This window comes from Bufo gargarizans, chromosome 7 (assembly GCF_014858855.1).
Source record: "Bufo gargarizans isolate SCDJY-AF-19 chromosome 7, ASM1485885v1, whole genome shotgun sequence".
NCBI classification, from domain to species: Eukaryota; Metazoa; Chordata; class Amphibia; order Anura; family Bufonidae; genus Bufo; species Bufo gargarizans.
In genome coordinates, this window is record NC_058086.1 from 12,514,820 (window position 1) to 12,540,998 (window position 26,179).

General features: G+C 44.2%; 1 protein-coding gene across 1 annotated transcript in view; it reads left to right on the forward strand.

Annotated features, from left to right (window-relative positions):
- The first annotated feature begins 4,537 nt into the window (after positions 1-4,537).
- Positions 4,538-26,179, forward strand: part of CACNA1I (calcium voltage-gated channel subunit alpha1 I) — a 917,463-nt gene continuing 895,821 nt past the window's right edge. The window contains exon 1 of the mRNA XM_044301221.1: positions 4,538-4,809. Within this exon, the coding sequence (XP_044157156.1) occupies positions 4,538-4,809 (272 nt within the window). The remainder of the gene's footprint in view (positions 4,810-26,179) is intronic.

The following is a 26,179-nucleotide window of genomic DNA, read 5'->3' on the forward strand; positions in this document are numbered from 1 at the left end:
GGTCAGCGCTGCAGGTATATGTGGTAAAATCTTTTGTGAATTATTTTGATGGAAAAACTAATTTCCACTACCTCCGTTAACTTCCTCCTCTCTTTAATCTCATCCTCAACACACACACTGAGTTGACACCCCCCCAGCTATATATACATATATATATATATAAATAAGTGGTGCCAGCACCATCTAGGGGCGAACAAAGGTAAATGACACTGCCAGCCTGTTAAAGGGTTCCTATCACCTCGTTTTGACATAATTAGCTATCAGACACTAGCGATCCGCTAGTGTCTGCTCTACCAAACAATGTACTCCTTCTTTCACCCACCAGCTTCATCGGGTACTGGTATTGCCACCAACCTCCACACTATGTCACCTTGCCACTCCGTGGCCTCCGATGCTGCTGCCACCTCCAGACTCTGTCATTGTGCCGATATGTGGTCTTCTCATGCTGCTGCCACCTCCAGACTCTGTCATTGTGCCACTCTGCGGCCTCCTCCTGATGCTGCTGCCGCCACCTCCAGACTCTGTCATTGTGCCACTCTGTGGCCTACTCATGCTGCTGCCACCTCCACACTCTGTCATTGTGCCACTTTGTGGCCTACTCCTGATGCTGCCCCTGCCGCCACCTTCAGACTCCGTCAATGTGCCACTCTGTGGTCTCCTCATGCTGCCGCCACCTGCAGACTCCGTCATTGTGCCACTAGGTGGCTCCTCATAGTGCTTCCACCTCCAGACCCTGTAATTGGGCCACTCTGTGGTCTCCTCATGCTGCTTTCACCTCACCACTCTGTGGACTTCTCATGATATTCCCACCCTCCCCACTTCATGACTGGTCCACTATTTTGGCTTTCGGTTTGGCTGACATCATCATTTATTTGACATTTCTTCTGATCAGGAAAAATGAGACCCACAACGGATCCTGTTGGTGTAGCAGCTTTAAGGTCTGTATGGTCCCATCAGAATTGGCCTCTGATTTGGTAGCCAAAAGCAGGAGTCATCTCTGTTTTAGATCCACTCAGTTTTTTCTGCCTTTAGCAATACTGATGGATTATTGAGCAAATGCTGACCGAGTGAAGGCGGATGCTCCACAGACAGGACCCAATTTTTCTGGGTAATTGTTTTGACGGATCAGAGAATGGGGGAAATAAATCAGTGACTTCAACACAAACTTACTTCTGACACCCTCTCCACTCTGTTGGGGGAGATCTACTTCTATAGGCGTTTAATAGAACAGGTTCTGTAGACATCTATGTGGAATCAGCTGACAACGGTGTAAAATGAGTGTGCTTTTTCTTGACGCTAACATAAGGCTGTAAGGCTGAGTTTGACCCCGTGACCGCCCAAATAAGTGAAGTGCGCAGTGATTCTAAGAGCGACGCCTGTCATCTGCATGTCATACGGATTCACAGTATTATTTCACTACCAAAGCAGACTCCCTATGCGTGTTACTGCAAGGCACAGTGTTCTACACCACTATAAAGGCTCTCAGCAGCCAGGAAATAGTCTTTTTTAACGTGATTCGCCACAAATAAATTCATATCGAAGTAAATTTTTCAAAGAAATTCGGCGATCCGGCTGAATCTAATTTTTTAACATTTCGCTCATCTCTGGCATTTTCCTTCACTAAACTGCAAGAGATCTTTAAAAAAATGTACACTCTGCAGATGCTTTTAGTATTTGCAATTGTCCTCCTTAGTATGGAAATCATGCTGTTGGGTTACTATTCATGTATTGATCCTGTCTGTTCCTACTGTCTTTGTATACGTGTTCTGCAATACTTGTCCAAAGCAAATGTGCCTGCACCCAATATAATTCTGCAGGAGGAAAACTGAACCGAAAAATTATCCAAACACTCATCAACCTAAACATTTTGGGGGGGTCATTTATTAAGACCGCCATTTTAGACACCGGTCTTAATAAGTACTTGCTGCAAAAATAACCTAGTTCAGATGTATGCTGCAGAACAAATTTGGATGTCTCACAAAATGAATGTGGATCCACTGTGTCACTTAAACAGATTTAAACAAAACAATAGCTGATCTTGGGGAGACCAGCTACAAAAAACACTGCGGAGCCCCATTTAAGTGTCTCAACTGTAAAATGTAAAATAACCGTGGAGCCCCAGTTATGGGTTGACAACAGAGTGAAAGCCAGATATCCCTCCAGGGAAAGAAAACCAAGCAAAGGGGTGTCCCCATTATAGAGATCACCAGATCCACCATATTAAGTGGTCCCTATGTCAAAATTCAGCTCTATTACAAGCCTTGAAGGGAACCTGTCATGTGTATTCACTTACTGGTGTGACAGATGGTTACCTCATAATGTACACACAAAGATGCCACATGCTGCATGCTAATGAGCTGATTTGAGTCCAGCGTGATGTCATTGAGTCCATCGTTTTTTAAATTCAGAGCTATAGCCACTCCCCTGCCCACCTGCTGCTGATTCATATGGAAAAATAACTGTCAATCAGCAGCAGGTAGGCGGGAAGAGTCAGGAGCTCATAAATATTCAGGACTCGTCATTATGAGCTGGAGCTTTTCAATACAAGATGTTGGCAGATTGACTGGGTCAATTAAAGAAAGTCACCCAGCATTTTTCTAAGAGAATCAGTTACATAAAAGGTTCCCTTTAAGGATCTGACAAAGTAAAAAAAAAAGCTAAGCCAGTTATCCATCCACAGACAGCTGTTTCAGGGTTTTGCTCCTCATCAGTGTGGAGCAGGATTCTGGTTAACTGGGAGCAATGCCTAGGAGACTACTCAAACAAAACAATAGCTGATCTTAGGGAGACCAGCTGCAAAAAATACTGTGGAGCCTCATTTAAGAGTCTCAATGCAGCGGATTTGTTTTGGGGCTACTTTAAAGGGCATTATCTACAGTAAGTAGCTCCCTGGTCTTCACTCTTTACAGGGATCTGGAATGGCTGCAGGGTAACTACCAGGCAAGTACATCTTGGAGTTGTTGAAGTGAGGGCTGATCCACAGGTGTTAGGAGACACTGGTGCAGAACACCAAGTGAACAGACAAAACTGTCGAGGTTGGAGCAGGCAACGCTTATGCGATCCAATAAACAGTCCGAGGCCAGAACGTTCAGCTCATGGTCAGTACGGAGATCAGGCAGAAGTCGGTACATGCACAGGCAAACATGCTAATGAAAAGCCTCTGCAGAACACTAAGCCCTATTGCCCAGGTACCCTTCCACAGGGGAAAGTGCATTACATACCCAAGGGGGGACAGGCATTGGATTCAGGTGAACATGCCAGGAAAGCATGCGCATGCCCTACGGGCACAGACAGGAAGCTGACCTCAATCTACATGGTGTGGACACACAGGGTGGGAAGAAAGAGACACGAGTGGGTCCAAACCCCCTGGAGACCAGGAGCTGTGAAGTGGGTGAGCAATTAGGTAGTTGTGCCCACTGGGAGGAACAGAGCAGCAGTGGTGCACTGGCTGCTGTCATAACAGGATGTTGTACATGGCAGAGGAACCAGGAGGAGCAAGAGTGGACAGAGTGGCTTAGGCCCAACTTTGGTTCATATATAACTGCTCGTTTGCATATGGATTAATCATTAAAGGTATTTTTCTCAAAAATTAAAAGGGCTTTCTAAGATTTTAATACTGATGACCTATCCTCTGGATAGGTCCTCAGTATCTGATCGGTGGGGGGCTGACACCTGGGACTCCTTGCGATCAGCTGTTTCAGAAGCGCCTTCAGCACTTCTATGGGGCTGAGCTGTGCATAGGCCACGTGACTGATATCGTCACTAAGCCTAGAAAAAGCTGAGAGAAGGCTACGGCCTGGTGACAATTCTCTTTACAAAATGAAGGATCTAAACTCTAAATCACAGTGGTTGATGTCGGTAAGGCATTTTTGTATTGGATATACAGATGTACCATGGTTAGCACTCCCGCTGTTAACTCAAATTTCTTAACTCATTTCATTATCTTGAGACAAAAGCCATTGAAAAGCAATTGAAGGTGTTTGCTTAGATTAGATAACCAAGTATTGGAAATACTGTATTTAGCTATGCTACTTTTATTTGTTCTATCCACTGCTTTTTCTCGTAATATTATGTTTTGGCCTCTTTGATGTATTCACGTAACTTTGTAAAACACAACATACAAAAAAATTATATTTTGGTAATGTAATTACAATATATTATTTTTAGAATTTTTGCATTTACCGGGGTAAACTGGAAATTCCAAATCAACTTTGGATAACATGTGGCTATTCATGGAAAAATGTGCATGAGATACGTATGAATTTGCTGCAGATTTGACACTAATTTAACCCTATGCATTGCAAAAGGGTGAAATTCTGTTAGAAATCCGGAACATACATGAGTTTCTGCTGTCAAGTTACTTGGCACCATATGGGTGAGATTTGGTGCTTCTGTAATATGCTGTGTTGCAGAAAGTCTGTATACCCTATGTAATCTATTTGATGTTATCTTTTTGATGTCTAATAATTATTTAGTTATATATCATTTCTTACAAATAATTTACCCTTTTTCTTTTATTTAGGTGTTTCCTTATAGTATGGAACAATCGGTATCAGGTCCTTCCTCGCCTTCTACGGCTTGGCAACCAGCCGCACAATCTCCGAGCTCTAGGATACAAAGGGGTGACACTGGTGATCTTGGAGTTACAGACCAACATTCATCATTTTCCCAGGATGCTCCCGCTGCAGAAGAAGGGGGCTCACAAACTGATTTGGATGTGCCATACCCAGATTTGGCTCCTGTGGTATTCTTCTGCCTCAAACAGACCACAACACTGAGATACTGGTGCATCAAAGTGGTTTGTAATCCATATCCTCTTTTGGAGTATTGATTTTGACAAATGTTCTGATACATTATCTTCCTTTGCTATGATCATATGAGTGAACCCTTGTATAAGATTGAAAGAGTTTAGTGAGTGTGAAACAATGTTATTATGCCAAGTAGGTAATTCAATAAGTAACTAAAGGGTTGTCCAGGATTTTAATATTGATGGCCTATCCTCAGGACATCCCACACCCCTGCTGGTCAGCTGTTACCTTGTAAGGCTACTTTTTTACACTTGCGTTTTTGCCTGAACAAGATTGTATCAAAAGGCTCATAGATGAACTGGCCATAGACCATACAGGGAAGAGTCCTGGTGGGTGACTGCCCAGGAGGCTGCCCGAGCCATCCTCAAGGATGCTGGCCAAGTTCATAAAGATCTGGTGCTCACAGAGTTAGATGGGTTTTCCAGGCTCCTGATATCCTTGGGATAGGTAATTTTTATCTGATTGGTGAGGCTCTGACACCCTCCTCCCCTAGCGATCAGCTGTTCCCTGCAGCCTCCAGGACTGGAACTAGCGCTTTGAATAGAACAGGAGACACAGCTCTGTGCAAAGTGTAGTGGCCGCGCAGTGTTACTGCACCTTAGCTTCCATTCACTTTAATAGGAGCTTAAATGTGGCACGGCTACTACATTTTGAAACAAGCTGTGTCTCCTGTTCCATTCACAGTTCTTGTTCCAGCGCCAGGGACTACAGGGAACAGCTGAATGTTTGGGGAGCAGGGTTTTGGAACCTCACCGATCAGATAAAAATGACCTATCCTGTGGATAGGTCATCAATATGAGGAGCCTGGAAAAAACCTTTAAATAAGGTCAGCCACTTATGTACCAGGCAGGTTGCCACAGGTTCTGAATTCAACTATTATCATGTGATATTTTCTTCTGCACCACTATTATATTTCTGGCCCTACCTACTTTTATTGGCCCCGCCTACAAGATGGGGCAAATATTAGTTTTATTTACAGGTCAATTTTAAGTTCCCAATCTGCAACTGCACATGACAAGTACATCGTTCTACCAGTTTGAAAAGAATTTGGTAAACCACATTTGAATATTATATATAGCTTTGGGCCTCAGGGTACATGAAAGACATTTTAGAGTTAGAGCGGGTTCAATGGCGAGCAACTAAAGTGATCTATGGAGGAGGGGACTGCAGTAGAAAGATTGCAAAAATGTGATTTATTTATTTCAGAAAAAACTGCAATGTGACCTAATAAGTGTGTGTAGGAGAGGTCAATATTGAGGTCTCTCTAATCTTTTTGCACCTAGGACCGTAACTATAAAAAGGGGGTTCATCTACGTCTAGAGGGGATAAGGGAATTCTTTACTGTAACAGCAGTGACGCTATGGAACCTAACCTTTTGTGCGTAGGAATATTACAAGTTACACATACTAGATTAATGGACATGAAATCCATATCAGAAAGGATCTAGGATTTTTTTTATACATATAGGGGAACATATATCAAGACTGGTCAGGGACGGCATTGGGGGGGGGGCAAACTGGGCAATTGCCCAGGCCCCCTATGGTCTAAGGGGCCCCCTGTTTCAGTGCTGCTGCTCAGCTGAACGTCCGTGGAATCAAACGGGCGGACAGCTGAACAGCCGCAGTTTACAATGCAGTGTAAGGCCCCCTCCCTGTACACATAACACAAGTCATTACCACAGTGCTGCTCTGCAAACTGACAGCTCCGGACACCAGCAGCACTCTTCTACTGGAGCTGTAGGACCTGCCATGACGTCACGTGCAGGAGGCGGAGGGATGAAGGACCTGGGATGACCTCACCATCATGTGACCAAAACAGGAGGCAGAGCTATGCAGTAAAGTAATGAAAAAGAAGACCAGTGATGCATGGGAATAAGAGAAGGATTGAATGTAAGTGCCAGGGAAGTGCTGGGAGTTTTAGTCCTCCCCTCTTATACCTCCTGTTATGTAATATCAGAGTACATTGCAATGTAAAGTATGAGGAGAGAACTAAAACTCCCAGCATGTCCAGCTTGTTATGTAATATCAGAGTACATTACAAAAGGAGGTATAACAAGAGAGGATTACCACTCTCAGCATGTCCAGGTTATTATTATGTAATATCAGGGTACATTACAACACCCTGGATATGCTGGGAGTTGTAGTCCTCTCCTCTCATAACTCCTCTTATAATGTACTCTGATATTACATAATAATGGCTTGGATATGCTGGGATTTGTAGTCCCATCCTCTTATATGTCCCCCTATAATGTGCTCTGATATTAAATAATAATGGCTTAGACATGCTGGGAGTTATAGTCCTCTCCTGTAATGTGCTCTGCATTAGGGCCAGGATGATGGATAGGGGAGGGCAGTGATCCACCTAGGGCGCCACTTCTCTACCCCTAAAGGGGGGCGCACTCATGGCCGTCCAACATCACAAGCCTCAGGCCGCTAGACCTCAAGCCTGTGAGACATTAGAACAGTGCAAGAAGCCGCAATGACATCAATGCAACCTCCTGCACTGGGTCTCGCATGATGATGTCATCACGTGAGACCCGGAGCAGGAGTGGTGATGTCATTGGCACCGCATGCATCAGGACGCAGCAACACAAGCCACAGATAAAACTGTGGTCTGCATCGCAGACAGCGGCGGGGAAAACGGGAGTGAGGTGGGTTTATATATATTATTTTTATACTAAATGTCTGCACAGCTGGGGACACCAAGAAACGGGGGAAGGAGATTATTATATATACCTGGTACTACTGGGGGGAATGGAGGAGCATTATATACTGGCACTATGGGAGAACATTATATATATACTGGCACTATGGGGGGGAGCATTATATATTGGAAGCAGTGGGGGGCACTACAAGGGGACATTATGGTTATATTATTACTACTAGGGTACTGTAGGGGCACCCGGCACCCTATGCCGATCAGCTGTTTGAGGAGATGGAGTGTGCACATGCCATCTCCCTTCTCACCGCTGTATGACTATCAGACAGCAGCAGTGAACCGCACGCACCTATCAGACAATGGGGGCATATCCTAGCGATATGGCCCCATTGTCTGAGATGGCAAATCCCCTTAAAGTTAACTTTTTGAGTTACAGGGTCCGGTCAGTTGCCAGTACTTCTGTTTGTTATGTGGTATCGGTGTATACTGGGAGCGATATACTATAACTAGAAAAGTAATCTTTTCAAATAGGTTTTTCATTGATTGTGACTTTTCTATAGATTTTAGGCTCTGAGACCATTAATGATTGCAGTAGCTATAGGAAAGTCTATTCTGTAAGTGTTTTGCTCTCCAAGTAAATTAGAATTGTATATTCTCCTTAATAGAGTCATGTTCTTTTGGATGCTTGAAAGTCGATTACAATGCCATTAATATTTAGTAATATAAAATGTATTTGCTATTTATTCTGTTTGCCTCAATAATCAGGGGTTTATTTGCATCTGCTGCTTTATTAGTCTTGGTTCTTACTGATGATCTGATGATGGTTACTTCTGTCAATCATGTATAAAAGGTTCTCCAATCTCCAGTCGTAAATAGATTTTTTTTTTATCTGAATATTTTTTGCCCAAATAACCGGTTTTTCATGTCAGCCTTTCCTTCTTTTCCTGTTGTTGGTATCACCGCTTCCTGTTGTTACCAGCTTCCTGTTGGGTCCTCTAACCAAACCCAGCAAGCTTTGCTCTAATGTTTCACAGGGTTTGATCCACCTGCTGCACTGTTCTTACTGCAGTAGTCGTGCCCGCTATACATCTCCTCCCCATGTTATCTTGGTAGAGCAAGCTCTGTGAAACATTACAGAGGAAAGCATGCTGAGTTTGATTAGCAAACCTTGCAGGAGAAGCTGATTGAAATAGGAAGTTCTTCCTGTAAACATCCTGCCAGGATGCAGTGATACTGAGAAAAGGCATAGAAAAGTGCTGACATGAAAAACTGTTATATGGGGCAAAAATATGCAGTGTGTGGGGTACTCTGGGCAGATAAACAAATTTTGTTATGTAACTCGAGAATCTTTTTAAGCGTTTAGTAGCAATTTGTTGTTTCAAAATAAAGCCTGAAAATACTATGGCATATACATGCCACCCACAGTTCTCAAAGGCAGGGCCGGCTCTAGGTTCCTGTGGGCCCTTTGGCGATAAATTCTCAGTGGGCCCCCTTGTGGAGTTTTGCACGATTCACACAACAATGAAACTGCATGTATTATAGATGTTGCCAAGTACAAAAGACAGAGCATGCTACAGAGTGGATAAATGTGATCCAGTGCTTATGCGCCTAAAAAAAATTTCCTACCCAGATTTTCAGTCCCTCAGGTTGCCCCCTCCCTTCCCATGCTTTACTAAAATCACAATATCTTACTCGTTATATACTGCAGACTGGGAGAGGGTTGCTGAGCTGGAGCCTCTTTGCCCCACAGACACACTGCTCCACTTTATGCTTATGATGCTGATGTGCAGCCAGCCTCCTCTGACTGGCTGCTCACACTCTGCACTGGCACCTAGCCTGTTGGGCTTTCACAATGTCACCAGCTACTATTGGCTGAGAGCTGAGGTGTAATTATTCACCCTTTGTGCCAGCACACAGTAGTAATGACCAGATGTGCCCCTTCACAATAGCTATGCCCACACTGTGTTCCCTTCAGAGTGGTAATGCCCACATTGTGCCCCTCACAGTAGTAATGCCCACATGTGCCTCCTTCACAAAAGCTATGGCCAGATATGTGCCCCCTTTACAGTTGCTATGCCAAGATATGCCCCCTCACAATAGCAATGCCCGGGTATGTGCGCCCTCACAGTAATTATGCCCAGATGACCCCCTCACATTAGTTATGCCCAGATGTGCCCCTCACAGTAGTTATGCCCAGATATGTGCCCCCTCGTAGTAGTTATGCCAATATTTGTGCCCTCTCACAGTAGATATGCCAAGATATGTGCCCCACTCATAGTAGATATGACAAGATATGTGCCCACCTCACAGTAGATATGCCAAGATATATGTTCCCCTTACAGTTGATATGCCAAGATATGTTCCCCTCTCACAGTAGATATGCCAAGATATGTGCCCCCTCACAGTTGATATGTCAATATATGTGCCCCCTTCACAATAGATATGTCAAGATATTTGCCCCCTCACAGAAGCTATGTCCAGATATGTGCCCCCTCACAGAAGCTATGGCCAGATATGTGCCCCCTTTACAGGAAGTGAAAAAAAAACTATCAGCAAATACTCACCTGGTTCCTCCCATGATCTGCACTCTCCAGCAGCAGCAGGATACTGTGACACATAGTGTTGCTGTGTAGGAGGAGGAGCAGAGGCTGATTCCCAGCCTGCCCCGCTCCTCATCCTACGCAGACTAGCACAATGTGTGAGGATATAGTGTTCCTGCTGTGGAGCGCCGGCGGCTTGAAGGCAGAGTGGGGAGCAAACAAACAGCTCCCTGCTTCACCATTACAATCAGCTGTGCTGTGGGCCCCCCAGGAGCATTGGTCCCGGCACTTGCCCGGGTATGCAGGATGCTGACGTCGGTCCTGCTTAAAGGGTTTGTCTTACTTCAGCAAATAGCATTTATTATGTAAAAGGAAGTTACTAATGTATTGTTATTATCCATATTGCTTCCTTTGCAGGCTGGATTCATTTTTCCATCACTTTATACACTGCTCGTTTCCATGGTTATGACCACTCTGCAATCCAGCAGCGGTGGTCATGGTTGCACAACATAGTAAAAAGCACTAGCCTATGTGCAGTCCCATGGTCCCGACCACCAGAGAGGCTGGTGCTTTTTACTATAGTGTGCAAGCACAACCACCACTGATAGACTGGTGGGTGGTCGTAACCATGGAAATGAGCAGTGCATAATGTAATGGAAAAACTAATCCAGCCAGCAAAGGAAGTAATATGGATAATAACAATACGTTAGTAAGTGCCTTGTATTAACTTCCTCTGCATAATAAATGCCACTTGCTGAAGTGAGAAAAACTCTTTAATGTCAATTTGAATGTCTTCTGATTTCTTTCTAGAATCCTTGGTGGTATTGCAAGAAATAGCCGAGAGCTGTACTTGGCTACCTCCTGCAGTTCCATGGAGAATGACTGGAGAAGCAGTGCGCATGCTTGACCTGCCGATCCATCAGACCGGGGGAATGGGACCCCCATTCTCAGGATTGCTGGTGGTCCCAGCATTCAGACCCCAGAGATCAGTTTGTTATTACCTATCCTAGGGGTTAGGGGATAACTTGCAAACCCATTTTAAGAGGACCTATAACTACAAAATACATTGCAATCTGTAGGCAAGGCAGCATGTTATAGAGCAGAAGGGGTTATGCAGGGGTTTTATATGGATGACCTATCCTCAGGATAGGTCATCAATATCTGATGGGCAGGGGTCCGACACTGGGCACCCCACCTATCAGCTGATGGGTGGGGGTGCCAGGTGTCAGACCCCCACTGATCAGATATTGATTAACTATCCTGAGTATAGGTTGTGAATATATATTTCTGCACAACCCCTTTAAGTTAAAAAAGAGAGATTTAAAATGTATAAATTATTTACTCTTTTTCCACTTTTGGGGTGTGCAAAATTCGCAAACTGCATGTTTGTGACTAGAGTTGAGCGAACACCTGGATGTTCGGGTTCGAGAAGTTCGGCCGAACATCCCGGAAATGTTCGGGTTCGGGATCCGAACCCGATCCGAACTTCGTCCCGAACCCGAACCCCATTGAAGTCAATGGGGACCCGAACTTTTCGGCACTAAAAAGGCTGTAAAACAGCCCAGGAAAGAGCTAGAGGGCTGCAAAAGGCAGCAACATGTAGGTAAATCCCCTGCAAACAAATGTGGATAGGGAAATGAATTAAAATAAAAATTAAATAAATAAAAATTAACCAAAATCAATTGGAGAGAGGTTCCATAGCAGAGAATCTGGCTTCCCGTCACCCACCACTGGAACAGTCCATTCTCAGATATTTAGGCCCCGGCACCCAGGCAGAGGAGAGAGGTCCCGTAACAGAGAATCTGTCTTCATGTCAGCAGAGAATTAGTCTGCATGTCATAGCAGAGAATGAGGCTTCACGTCAGCCACCACTGCAACAGTCCATTGGCATATATTTAGGCCCAGCACCCAGGCAGAGGAGGGAGGTCCCGTAACAGAGAATCTGTCTTCATGTCAGCAGAGAATTAGTCTGCATGTCATAGCAGAGAATGAGGCTTCACGTCAGCCACCACTGCAACAGTCCATTGGCATATATTTAGGCCCAGCACACACACAGGCAGAGGAGAGAGGTCCCGTAACAGAGAATCTGGCTTCATGTCAGCAGAGAATCAGTCTGCATGTCATAGCAGAGAATGAGGCTTCACGTCAGCCACCACTGCAACAGTCCATTGGCATATATTTAGGCCCAGCACCCAGGCAGAGGAGAGAGGTCCCGTAACAGACAATCTGGCTTCATGTCAGCAGAGAATCAGTCTTCATATCATAGCAGAGAATCAGGCTTCACGTCACCCACCACTGTAAGAGTCCATTTTCATAAATTTAGGCCCAGCACACAGGCAGAGGAGAGAGGTCCCGTAACAGAGGATCTGGCTTCATGTCAGCAGAGAATCAGTCTGCATGTCATAGCAGAGAATCAGGCTTCACATCACCCAACATTGGAACAGTCCATTGGCATATATTTAGGCCCCGGCACCCAGACAGAGGAGAGGTTCATTCAACTTTGGGTAGCCTCGCAATATAATGGTAAAATGAAAATAAAAATAGGATTGAATGAGGAAGTGCCCTGGAGTCCAATAATATATGGTTAAGGGGAGGTAGTTAATGTCTAATCTGGACAAGGGACGGACAGATCCTGTGGGATCCATGCCTGGTTCATTTTTATGAACGTCAGCTTGTCCACATTGGCTGTAGACAGGCGGCTGCGTTTGAGGCCTAGTATTTAGGCGCTGGGTGACCGGTATGGATTTAGTGACAGAATTAGACTTGGAAATGCACAGAAGCGTGTGTGTGTGAAGTTATTCTGAATGACCCAATGTGCACCTTGAATATTATATACCCTTTTAGGGATAGATTTCAAATAGCTCTGATATAGCAGAAACCACTAAATTATGAAATTGCTAAATTGGGAATTGTACTTCAACCCAGAACAAAAAATGTGCTTTGACGGACACTAAATATCTTGCCCAGCAACAACAGTACAGCGGTGGGTAACGAGAGATTTAGAGGGAATTAAATTTGAGGCCTAGTATTTAGGCGCTGGGTCACCGGTATGGATTTAGTGACAGAATTAGACTTGGAAATACACAGTAGCGGGTGTGTGTGAAGTTATTCTGAATGACCCTATGTGCACCTTCAATATTATATACCCTTTTAGGGATAGATTTCAAATAGCTCTGATATAGCAGAAACCACTAAATTATGAAATTGCTAAATTGGGAATTGTACTTCAACCCAGAACAAAAAATGTGCTTTGACGGACACTAAATATCTTGCCCAGCAACAACAGTACAGCGGTGGGTAACGAGAGATTTAGAGGGAATTAAATTTGAGGCCTAGTATTTAGGCGCTGGGTCACCGGTATGGATTTAGTGACAGAATTAGACTTGGAAATGCACAGAAGCGTGTGTGTGAAGTTATTCTGAATGACCCAATGTGCACCTTCAATATTATATACCCTTTTTGGGATAGATTTCAAATAGCTCTGATATAGCAGGAACCACTAAATTATGAAATTGCTAAATTGGGAATTGTACTTCAACCCAGAACAAAAAATGTGCTTTGACGGGCACTAAATAACTTTCCCAGCTACAACAGGACAACGGTAACGAGAGATTTAGAGGGATTTAAATTTGAGGCCTAGTATTTAGGCGCTGGGTGACAGGTATGGGTTTAGTGACAGAATTAGACTTGGAAATACACAGTAGCGGGTGTGTGTGAAGTTATTCTGAATGACCCTATGTGCACCTTCAATATTATATACCCTTTTAGGGATAGATTTCAAATAGCTCTGATATAGCAGAAACCACTAAATTATGAAATTGCTAAATTGGGAATTGTACTTCAACCCAGAACAAAAAATGTGCTTTGACGGACACTAAATATCTTGCCCAGCAACAACAGTACAGCGGTGGGTAACGAGAGATTTAGAGGGAATTAAATTTGAGGCCTAGTATTTAGGCGCTGGGTCACCGGTATGGATTTAGTGACAGAATTAGACTTGGAAATACACAGTAGCGGGTGTGTGTGAAGTTATTCTGAATGACCCTATGTGCACCTTCAATATTATATACCCTTTTAGGGATAGATTTCAAATAGCTCTGATATAGCAGAAACCACTAAATTATGAAATTGCTAAATTGGGAATTGTACTTCAACCCAGAACAAAAAATGTGCTTTGACGGATACTAAATATCTTGCCCAGCAACAACAGTACAGCGGTGGGTAACGAGAGATTTAGAGGGAATTAAATTTGAGGCCTAGTATTTAGGCGCTGGGTCACCGGTATGGATTTAGTGACAGAATTAGACTTGGAAATGCACAGAAGCGTGTGTGTGAAGTTATTCTGAATGACCCTATGTGCACCTTCAATATTATATACCCTTTTTGGGATAGATTTCAAATAGCTCTGATATAGCAGGAACCACTAAATTATGAAATTGCTAAATTGGGAATTGTACTTCAACCCAGAACAAAAAATGTGCTTTGACGGGCACTAAATAACTTTCCCAGCTACAACAGGACAACGGTAACGAGAGATTTAGAGGGATTTAAATTTGAGGCCTAGTATTTAGGCGCTGGGTGACAGGTATGGGTTTAGTGACAGAATTAGACTTGGAAATACACAGTAGCGGGTGTGTGTGAAGTTATTCTGAATGACCCTATGTGCACCTTCAATATTATATACCCTTTTTGGGATAGATTTCAAATAGCTCTGATATAGCAGAAACCACTAAATTATGAAATTGCTAAATTGGGAATTGTACTTCAACCCAGAACAAAAAATGTGCTTTGACGGACACTAAATATCTTGCCCAGCAACAACAGTACAGCGGTGGGTAACGAGAGATTTAGAGGGAATTAAATTTGAGGCCTAGTATTTAGGCGCTGGGTCACCGGTATGGATTTAGTGACAGAATTAGACTTGGAAATACACAGTAGCGGGTGTGTGTGAAGTTACTCTGAATGACCCTATGTGCACCTTCAATATTATATACCCTTTTTGGGATAGATTTCAAAGAGCTCTGATATAGCAGGAACCACTAAATTATGAAATTGCTAAATTGGGAATTGTATTTCAACCCAGAACAAGAAATGTGCTTGAACGGACACTAAATAACTCGCCCAGCTACAGCACTAGGGACAGATTTAGCTGGATATAAATTTGAGGCCTAGTATTTAGGCGCTGGGTGACCGGTATGGATTTAGTGACAGAATTAGACTGGGATATGGCCAAAAAATGAACAGACTATTGCTGGTTAAATGCACTTGGTGTGACAGCTTCACCCTGATGTAGGCTTTAGCCAAAAAACAACCACACCATTGAGGGTTAAATGCACTTGGTGACAGGCGCAGCTTGCCCCTGATTTTGTATATGGCCAAAAAATGAACAGACTATTGCTGGTTAAATGCACTTGGTGTGACAGCTTCACCCTGATGTAGGCTTTAGCCAAAAAACAACCACACCATTGAGGGTTAAATGCACTTGGTGACAGGCGCAGCTTGCCCCTGATTTTGTATATGGCCAAAAAATGAACAGACTATTGCTGGTTAAATGCACTTGGTGTGACAGCTTCACCCTGATGTAGGCTTTAGCCAAAAAACAACCACACCATTGAGGGTTAAATGCACTTGGTGACAGGCGCAGCTTGCCCCTGATTTTGTATATGGCCAAAAAATGAACAGACTATTGCTGGTTAAATGCACTTGGTGTGACAGCTTCACCCTGATGTAGGCTTTAGCCAAAAAACAACCACACCATTGAGGGTTAAATGCACTTGGTCGCAGCTTGTGCTGGCGCACCACAAGACACAAAATGGCCGCCGATCACCCCAGAAAAATGAGACTGACAAACGGTCTGTGCAGCCTAAAAACAGTGAGCAATTGAGGATCAGCAGCTCAATGATCCACAGCTGCAGATCGATCAGTTAATCAAGTCCTTTGGAGGAGTTAATCTGCCTAATCTCGCCCTACTGTCGCAGCCGCAACCTCTCCCTACGCTAATCAGAGCAGAGTGACGGGCGGCGCTATGTGACTCCAGCTTAAATAGAGGCTGGGTCACATGGTGCTCTGGCCAATCACAGCCATGCCAATAGTAGGCATGGCTGTGATGGCCTCTTGGGGCAAGTAGTATGACGCTTGTTGATTGGCTGCTTTGCAGCCTTTCAAAAAGCGCCAAGAAAGCGTCACAAAAGCGCGAAGAAAGCGACGAACACCGAACCCGAACCCGGACTTTTACGAAAATGTCCGGGTTCGGGTCCGTGTCACGGACACCCCAAAATTCGGTACGAACCCGAACTATACAGTTCGAGTTCGCTCATCCCTATTTGTGACCTTTTCAATGGTACTTGCTCAAAATTTTTCATGCTAATGCAATTTGTCCGATGTCCTTGGCACTTTCCCAAAAAGTGGTGTTGCAAGGGCGGGGAAGATGCGGGTCTGTCAGCCCCTCCACATTTATCATCTTCTACATTATCTTCTGGCGTGGAAGAACACTGAAATCTATGCCAGCCAGTTTAGGTACCTCGATTGCCAGAAGTTACGCCACGGGTTCTCCAAGCAGCTGTTTGTACTGAAGCTCCACTGGACCATAAAAGTCAAGTGAGCGTGTGGACACAAGGCGCAAGGTCACAACCAAATCTAGAATGTCATACAGTTTATTGGAAGACAACGCGTTTCAGGGTTCTACGGACCCCTTTATCAAGTCTAAAAGAATATAAAATGGAGTAGTGTACAAAATAAAAGATGATAATAGGATAGATGCAATAATCTACTCGTTAGAAAAGGTGCTCACGTGTAATTGAGATAAGAAAAAGGCAATGTATAGTAAATATAAGAGAAAAATAATATTAAATATAATGGACAATAAATAGAAAAAATGGCGGCTCACCCTACACAACTGGTGGACCTAGGTGCTCTTGTGCCAGGACTGCCCCACAGTCCTTGGAAGGGCTATATTAGGTGAGTATATGGAGTGGTACAGGCACTCTATCACCTGAAGCTGCAGAGAAGTATTTCTTTAGGTAGATGTTAATGTTGCAGAAATGCAGTGTTTTAATAGAGCGTGCGCTGAGACATATGTATGATAAAATATATTTATTTAGATAATAGGACATATAATTCGCATGAATTCCTCAAAATAGATTAAAAAGTAAAAAAGCAGTTGGAAAGGATAAAAAATGGTTAAAAAATGAAAAATAGTAAAAATAGTCAAATTGCAGATGAAGAGGTATATATAGTCCTGTAGGTGCAGTTCATTCATATAAAGTATCCCAGTAAATCTCCCATGTAGAGGTTCCAGCTGTGGGAGGTCGGGTGTGGGTGTTTACACACTCTGGGTGTTTACACAAGGTGTATCCCCTGTGATCCACTTTACTTATTTGGATCTGTTGTGGTTTGGGGGATCCTTTTAGTGTGTAAAAAAGTATTGTAAGAAAGTATTTCACCTGGTCTTGTAGTTTCAGACAATTTATTGTATCCCCGGCGTATCTTTCCCTCCTGTAGGTCAGCTTGCTGGGGCGGCTTGGAGTAAAACCTGTAGGCTGCGGCTTGCTTCCCGGTAATGATTCACGTGTCTGCCAGTGGGTCACGTGGCGTCCCACGTGACCAGTGTACGACCGGAATTCAAATCTTTTCTGTCAGTTGACACTGCTAAATCTCAAAGTTTGTGTGGTATGATGCGGTTTCTCTAGGGATAATGCAGTAGGCCAGACACGTTTCGAAGCTGGCTGCTTCTTCATCAGTGGCTTTTTTAACTGCGACTTTTGAAAAAATTGTCGCATCTCCCTTTTTTCACCATCCTCAACACTTTTCTAAAAGGGGGTGTGGTGCATAAAAAAATAAAGAAGAATAGCAAGCTACATCTCCCAGCAACCATCAGTGATAAGCACATTGCATCCAGATGCCTTCAGTTTTTCACACAAGCCTTATTCAGCCAGAACAGCATGAAAAACGCACAATATAGAACATGCTGTAATTTTTCCTGAAGGCAGAAATGATGGGTGGAAAACAGAGCTCATACAATATAGACCCATTGAAATGGATGGGTCAGGAGTCAATCCGGATGCTATGAGTTCACTACACGCATCACATTGGGAAGGAAAACTCGCTCATGTGAAAGAGACCTTACTTTTCAGTATGTACGGTATGTCATTTGTGATACTTATGGTGTAATTAAAGGGCTTTGGCCTGCCTTCTATAGATTTTGGTATAATGGGTTACAAAGGTGAATTTTTATTTAGAAGTTTTAAATCTTGGAACCGAGGCAATGATTAGATCATAAGGGAACAGCCTGACGACTGCAGATTTGACCACAGATTTGGTCGTGGGTTTGAAGTGACCCTCTGCTTTGCAGAAGAGGAAATTCATGGCAGAAATCCGAACCATGCTGTGGATATAAAATGTGCAGATTCCATTGCAGACAATCTCCTGGGTGTGTGGTTGAGGTTTTCTAAAATCTCATCCCCATTTGCAGCTACTGTATTTTCTTTGGATTTTCCCTGCAATTCAGCTGCTGAAATCTGCAGTGTACGTATATGCCATATGTGGCTGCAACCTAAAAATACCATGTTTAATAATGAAACCTTGAGTGGGTGTTTGCCAGCTGTAGACATTCGCTTTTGACCTCTGAGTTTGGCTGTAATTGAGCACTTATAGACTTCTATAGGGCCTTACTGTACCTTATACGCTGACAATTTCATCATTTTTTTCATATTCCATATTAATCCAGCATTTCAAAACATGGGGTATGCTCCATCAGATGTGCATTACGGAGTTGTCCTAGAAGCAGTGGAGTATGGCATTGAAGCAGCACATGGCCTCATGGACCTCATATGCTTCTCTGCAGCCTCCTTCACATAGCTCTGCCATGTACATGAGACCTTAAATGGGTATTCCAGCTTTAGGGAACTTTTTACACTTGACCAATACTGTGCTCCACACTTGGTTCCAGAGCAGAGGTGCCTTTCAGTGATGCTTTCGGTCCCAGGCCTGTACACATCTGTATGGTTCATGTTCCCCTCTGGCGCCAATCACTAGCCTTAGTGGTGGTGATGTGTCTCCTAGCGGCACCTGACCTTGCAGTGACATGGTGCTTGGGGATACATCATCCCTGAGGTCAGCGGTTGTCTACAGTGGCGCATGTGACGCCATCCAGATGTGTACAATCCTGGGGCCGCAAGCATCTCTGAGAGGAGCCTCTGCACTGAAAACGACGGCCTGGGAGCAGGTGAGCCGATTCCTTTTTTTTTAGGTGCAATGCAGTATTTGGCAAATGTAAAAAGTTCCCTAAAGCTGGAATACCCCTTTAAGTATAGACCAATTTATAGTCCTGTATTGATTCATATGACAGAAGCACATCCTGATATGATTTTGATTGGATGAATAATGTCTGGTGTGGATGTGATAAAAACAGAATGACTGAGTACAACTATCATTACAGTCATTAATATGTCATCTTCTCTGGTCTCCAGAAATGGGTGATGAGTATGACGTCATATGATGTCATCACATTGGTCAAATCTGGAGCAGCTAAAGCGTTAGTTCAATGAGACCAGGCAGCCCAGTGGTTTGCTTTTATAGAAAGACCTTTGTTCTCCCTGATTGAAAAGGATGCTTCGCTTTTCCTCTGATTTTTATGATCAAAAGAATGTCATCAAAGACTGCAACGTTTACACCTCCTGCTCAGTCTATATACCTAGTCTCCCCCAGGAAGAGACACTGACATTTATATCTCTTCATCTTTTATTTTCCTTTGGGGTTATGCAAATAGTCAGGAGGAGGTTTTTAATACATCCACCCAAAACTGATTTTAAGGTACAGATTTCCTGAACTATAGTACTCATTGCTATATGGTGAATATAGTAGCATACACTGGGGTCCATGAACTGCTTGATTGCAAATGAGATTTTAACCCTCCTGTATCCTTAAAGTGTAACTGTCATATTTTAATTTTATTTGCTAGTTTATTAGAGCTATGCATGTATAGCCGAGTTAGTCTGTCAATGATTGCCAAAAGATCTGTAATTACCTTATAATAACAGCTTTCATTAACGTCCTCTGTCCCTTTCCACTGCTCCCTTAAAAGACAGTTGCTATGACTTGTCTGTCTCTGGCTAAGAAGACAGGAAGACAGAGGGGCGGTCCTTCACACTGCATGCCTGCATTAGGCTTCAGAGTGAGGAGGCGTGTCTCTCAGTAATCCAATCTGATTGGCTGTCAGGGAGCTTCTGGCTACAGCAAGTGTGTATGGGAAGTGAGGGAAAGTAGTTTTGGCCTCAGAGAACTGGCAGAGGAGCCATCTTGAGAAGGTCCTCATATTTTAAATGTTTAAACCGCCGTAACTAAGGGAAAAACTCAAGGAAACAGTGGTATGTGAAGAAACTACCACTACCACTTTATGCATAATGCTTCTGCAGCAGTAACATATGCTAAAATTGATTTTTGATGAAAACATGACAGTTACCCTTTAAAGGGAACCTGTCACCAGGATTGTTTGCATAGAGCTGGGGACATGGGCTGCTAGATGGCCACTAGCACATCTGCAATACCCAGGTCCCATAGCTCTCTGCGCTTTTATTGTGTTAAAAAACAGTTTTGATCCATATGCAAATGACCCAATATAAGTCCTGTATCCGGAGATGAGTCAAGCGGAAAAGAGCCCAGCACCGCCCCCCGTCCTCCGAATCTCCTCCTTGCTGGCTGACGACACAGAGGTGGAGTGCCGAAATCTTGCGATGCGCGAGCTAGCACATGCGCAGTGTCGGCATCATGTTCATTCCCTGTACTGGCATCAGCACAGGGAACAAACTACGCATGCGCTAGCTCGCGCATCGCAAGATTTCGGCGCTCCAGCTCTGTGACGTCAGCCAGCAAGGAGGAGAGTCGGAGGACGCGGGGCGGTGCTGGGCTCCTTTCCGCTTGACTCATCTCTGGATACAGGACTCATATCAGGTAATTTGCATATGGATCAAAACTGTTTTTTAACACAATAAAAGCGCAGAGAGCTATGGGGACTGGTATTGCAGATGTGCTAGTGGCCATCTAGCAGCCCATGTCCCCAGCTCTATGCACAAAATCCTGCTGACAGGTTCCCTTTAAAGGTAAATTGATAAATTCCACACGAAAAGTGGGTACAGATTTTCCCAAATATATATTTTGGTGGGCCACTGCTATAAACCCTTTTTGCACTGCACCACAACATAATAGGACAAAATGGGGAGCAGGTAGATCCTGCACCACATTGAACTATTACAGCCTGGGGATGGATCCAGCTCAATTGCTGGACTTGGCAGCACACTACAGTCAGATCACTACTACCAGAACGATCTAGTCTGCTGCATCAGGTACTGGTGTCTGGAAATCCTGGCTGATCCACGACTAATTCATCTTTATAATGGTTAGTCTCTCAACATTTTTTAAAGAAAGTTCTCTTTGGGATGCCACCCACTGCACTAAACACTCGCTCTGATGCCAGACTACTGGCTGGGCAGGAAAGCTTGCCCAGGGCAAACTCGGCCAGTTGAGACCACAGTATACTGCCCAATTATTGGCTGCACAGTAGTCTAGGGAATCTTGGATCTGCGGAGAAAGGGTACAGTCCAAGTATGCCACCACCTGCTGGTTCAGGTTCTGCTCCATGTCCTGTTGCTGGGTGGTTTCTTCAGTAGGCAGCTGAAGAAAACTGCTAATCAAAGACTCAATACTTAAGTTGATGCTGATGAAGCTGGTGCTGCTCCTGCCCCTACCCCCTCCAGCAGTCATGGCAGTGGAGCGTGAGCTCAGAAGGTCCCCCCGGTTAGACCTTAGTGAGGATGGGTGATAATGCACATAGGCAGCAACAAACCGACTACAAAGGATGTCTCGATAGTAGTTGAGTTTTTCATCCCTCTCAGATGGTGTAAAATGGCCCCCATTTTGGATCGGTAGTGACTTCAGGAACCAGGTGGCAACCAGATTGAAGACATGCGCCATGCAAGGTGCATGGGTCAGTCCTCCCTGATGCAGCAAAGACAGAATGTTCTTCCTGTTATCGGTGATCATGGTCCCTATCTCCAGTTGGCGAGGAGAAAGCCAGGTGTCATTTCTTGGTTGATGGCGCGGGGCAGTTCCTCTCCAGTGTGACTCAGTTCGCCTAGACTGACCAGGTGCAGAACCGAGTGACAACACTGAGATTTGCATAGGTGGTATGGTAGAGGACCACTCTAAACTGTGTCTATAGTGGAGGCTGAGGACAAAGTGGAGGATGAGGAGGCAGAGCAGGACATTGGCACAGAAATCCCAAGGTTACAATGCGGAACCACATTTACCCAGTGAGCTGTTGAGGACATATATTGTCCTTGAACATAGTTACAACTCTACACATCAGCGCTGGCATGAACTGTACCAGACGCCGACAGGCTCAAGTTTTAGCCATCTTCTGCGCAACATGATGGCTGGGGACTCTCCACCTTGGGCGAGCACAAGCCATTGGTTCTCTGAAATGTTCAGCATCCACAATATGGAAAGGGAGGAACTGTAGTACCAGCAACTTGGCCAGGTGCATGTTCAGCTTCTGCACCATTGGATGAGTACACACATTCTGTTGTCTCTTTGCAATCGCCTTGGTATTCGATTGCTGGCATAACACATAATGAAGAGGAGGAGCATCAGAAGAAAGAGAAGAAGGGAAGGAACAACAGCTTCCTTCTGCTGAGGTTGAGGAGCCCTGATTGCTGGAGAAGGCATGCGGGACGGTGGGAGATGCAGCAGCTGCTGTCTCAGGCTGTACCACTACATTAGTACCACGCTTTTCCCAGGCCAATTTATGGTGACACTCCATGTGTTGATTGCAGTGCCGTGGTGAAAACATTAGCATCCTGACTGCGCTTCACGTTCTGCCCTCATCTCCTGCATACCACCACGGTAACATCCTCCAGCGACTTGATAATTCCCCCACTGCCAAGTATGGCATTTTATCTCCACCACTCTGTGCTGACTGCCTGCTGCTGCCTTTATGAACCCATGCACCGCTACTTGTTTTCTGACAGATAGGCTCCTGAGTAGCAGACGGTGTATCCCAGGTGCATTTGGCTCCAAATCTCTTACTGTTTCCACCCTGTTGGCTTATCGGCACGCTGCAACCCTGTTTCTCTCTCATAGGCCTGCTGCCCCCTCTTCACCCAGCTCCCATGTGCGATCGGCTACATCATCATCCACTACTGTCTATTCGTCACTTATGTCACGCTCACCAGTCTCATGGCTATGTCCCTGATTGCTCGCAACGCATGCTCCTGCCTGACTGTCATCATCGCTAGTTGAACGCTTAAGGCAGGACACAGCGGACCTCTCCTCTAAGTCTGTTCTGGCCTGTAGCTGCTGACTGTACTTACTAAGCTCGTCCTTGTTGAAAAGCAAAGCAGATCCGGCTGTATGCATTACTTCCCTAACAGAAGGAGCAGCAAAAGAAGGAGGCAGTTGCAGTACAGGTATGGGCACAGAGGCTCATACCAACAAATTTTGCCAACTAAGTGTTTCAGAGGAACCCACTGATTCCTGTCTGTGTGTCTATTGTCACCTGAGATGATGGTGAAGAGTGAGTCAACCATTCCAGTACAGCTGGATTGTTGGACCAAACACAGCTTCTGAATGACACTGGCAGCCATGGCATGTTGTCAGCGGTCAACTGCTGCTACCACCACTCATTTTTCTGCTGCTACTTGTGCCGGCTATAGCAACATTTTCTCCACTGCCCGTTCCTTTTGAGGGCCCAGGCAACTGTCAGCCATAGTGAACTAGATAGTTGCGCCTATATATTAGACCTCCTGTTGACACTGAGTTTAAAGCACAGTAAGTCTATGTATAACAGAACAGATTAAGAATGAAAGGCACAGCAGATGCACAGGGTGATTACAATGCGCCTGCACTGTCCCTGCCGATTCCCTATGCTTTCCCTATGCTCTCCATACAGTGTCTAAAAACTCTCCCTACACTCTCTCTACACTGTCCCTATCCAATATTCTACATTTAAAAGCTTTCTAAAACACTGTCCCTAGTGCTTGCCACGTCTCTACCTATGCTCAGTTCACAGTGAATTGGCAGCGACCGCTCGGAATGAAGCTATCCGCTGATTGGCTGGCTGCACTGCATTATGGGTCTTATGTTCCCTGGCTTCTTACTTTCACTTTATAACATGTGCAGCCGTCATTTTAGAAAGAAATTGATTCGTTACCACAATGTGCAAGGAAATTTAGATTTTTGGCAAGTCGAATTTTTCCTGAAATTCGGACCAAAGTCAATTTGTTTCACTTTGATTCGCTCAAAAATAGCTATGATAATCTGCTCGCCATACAGTGCAAAGAACGTAATTTGCAACACAAGGAAACATCATAACTTTTCAGTGCTGGTCCACATCTATAACATAGAATAACCAGGGGTAACTAAAGTACAGTATTCATCTGTTTGTTAAACCTTTCCAGCAATTATTTCACTTATACTTGTAGGGTCATCAGGCCTTTGTGTTTGTAGTGCATCCATTACTTAGCAAGATGCATTTACTAAAGTGCAATGAATTATCACATTTATGTAGAATCTAATCATGCTTCAAGTCCAGAAAGAGATCACACGTTCCAACAGATTATATATAACTGCTCGCACATTTGTAGCATCATATGATTTAAGATATTGAAACTTTTTTTTCCACCCTATTTTCTTTGGATTGGCATATTCTGGGCCTGATAGGAACCTTGCTATGGCAGGCCTCGGAGCCTTTAGAAGACCTCAGGCTGCTGAATGGCTCTTGCGATCTTGCCGTGAGGAAGCTGTTCAGACACCAGAAGTGCAGTGCTCCATGTATTTGACTGTGCAGATGACCACCACATCGGAAGGGTCAAAATTTCATAATTTGTATTATCGCCGATCATGGACTCTGCCTACAGGTGTCTGCTGCGTAAAACAGTAAGCACCCGGCGACACCTTTAGGATGTCTGCACACAATACAGATTATGTGCATTTTTCTCTCTCAGATTTTTGCGTGGAAAAACAGCAGTGTAATACAGTACCAGCAAAGTGTATGATATTAGACAAATCCCATGAACTCTTTACTGTCTTCTTAGGTGCGTTAATTGATTGGCTGTGAGGATTTTGAAATCTGCAGCATGTGAATTGTTGTTGTCTTTTCAATGGAAGGGTGAGATTTGTGGTAAATTAGCATCAAGTCTGCACAAGAAACACAGCAAAAACACGATAAATAGGTTGGATTTATGTGCATTTTTTTTGTGTGGTTTAGGTGCGAATTTCATGCGGATTTCTGCATATAAATCTGAGCCTTGTGCAGCCACCCTTAGGCCTCGTGCACATGACAGAGAAAAATGGCAAGTCTATGGGGCTATTCACATGGCTTTTTTTTTTAACGGCTAATGAATAGCGTCTGTCCAAAAACAGGAAATGTCCTATTTTTGGGTAAAATGGGTACATTTTAACAATTTTAACAATCTGGTGATTTAGGGGTTAAAAAAGCCAAAACCCACACCTTATTCACTTGCTTGTGCTGCAACAGTCTCTTCTCTGAAGAGAGAAGAGACTGCTGCAGTGTGAGCAAGTGGATGAGGTGAGTTTTTTGTCAAATCAACAAAAAAACTGCTGGGGGTTACTATGGGGCATTATTTACACCATGGGGGAAATTATTTTAGCTGGGGAGCTACATGGAGGGCCTTGTTAAAGTGGAGGCAGTAGGAAATTGCTACACTATGGGGGATATTAATTTATCTGGGGGCCTACCATTCTGTAGGTGTTCTCAGAAGGGTGGGTCTAGAAATAACTGCCAATCAAGTTCATCAATTTTTTATGTCCATTTTAACAGACATGAAAAACAGATATTAAAAATGGACACACAGCCAGAAAATGGATGCACACACTGATGCAAAATAGCCATGAAAAAAAGACAGTGTGTCCGTTTTTAATGTAGCCTTAAAGTCTCAACTGTTGCTGTATGTAAGGGGGTAAGCATGTCTGTAGTACATACTGCAGACTATCCTACAGGGGTGGGTTGGCTATGGACCCTACAGGGAAATTTCTCGGTGGGCCGATGCCCCAGGGGGGCACCCAAGTCCTCCTCTCTGCCAATGACCGGGTACATAATGAGCTCTCAACAGTAACTCACGCTGTGAGAATCAGCTACTCGTATAACCAGCCACATGCCCT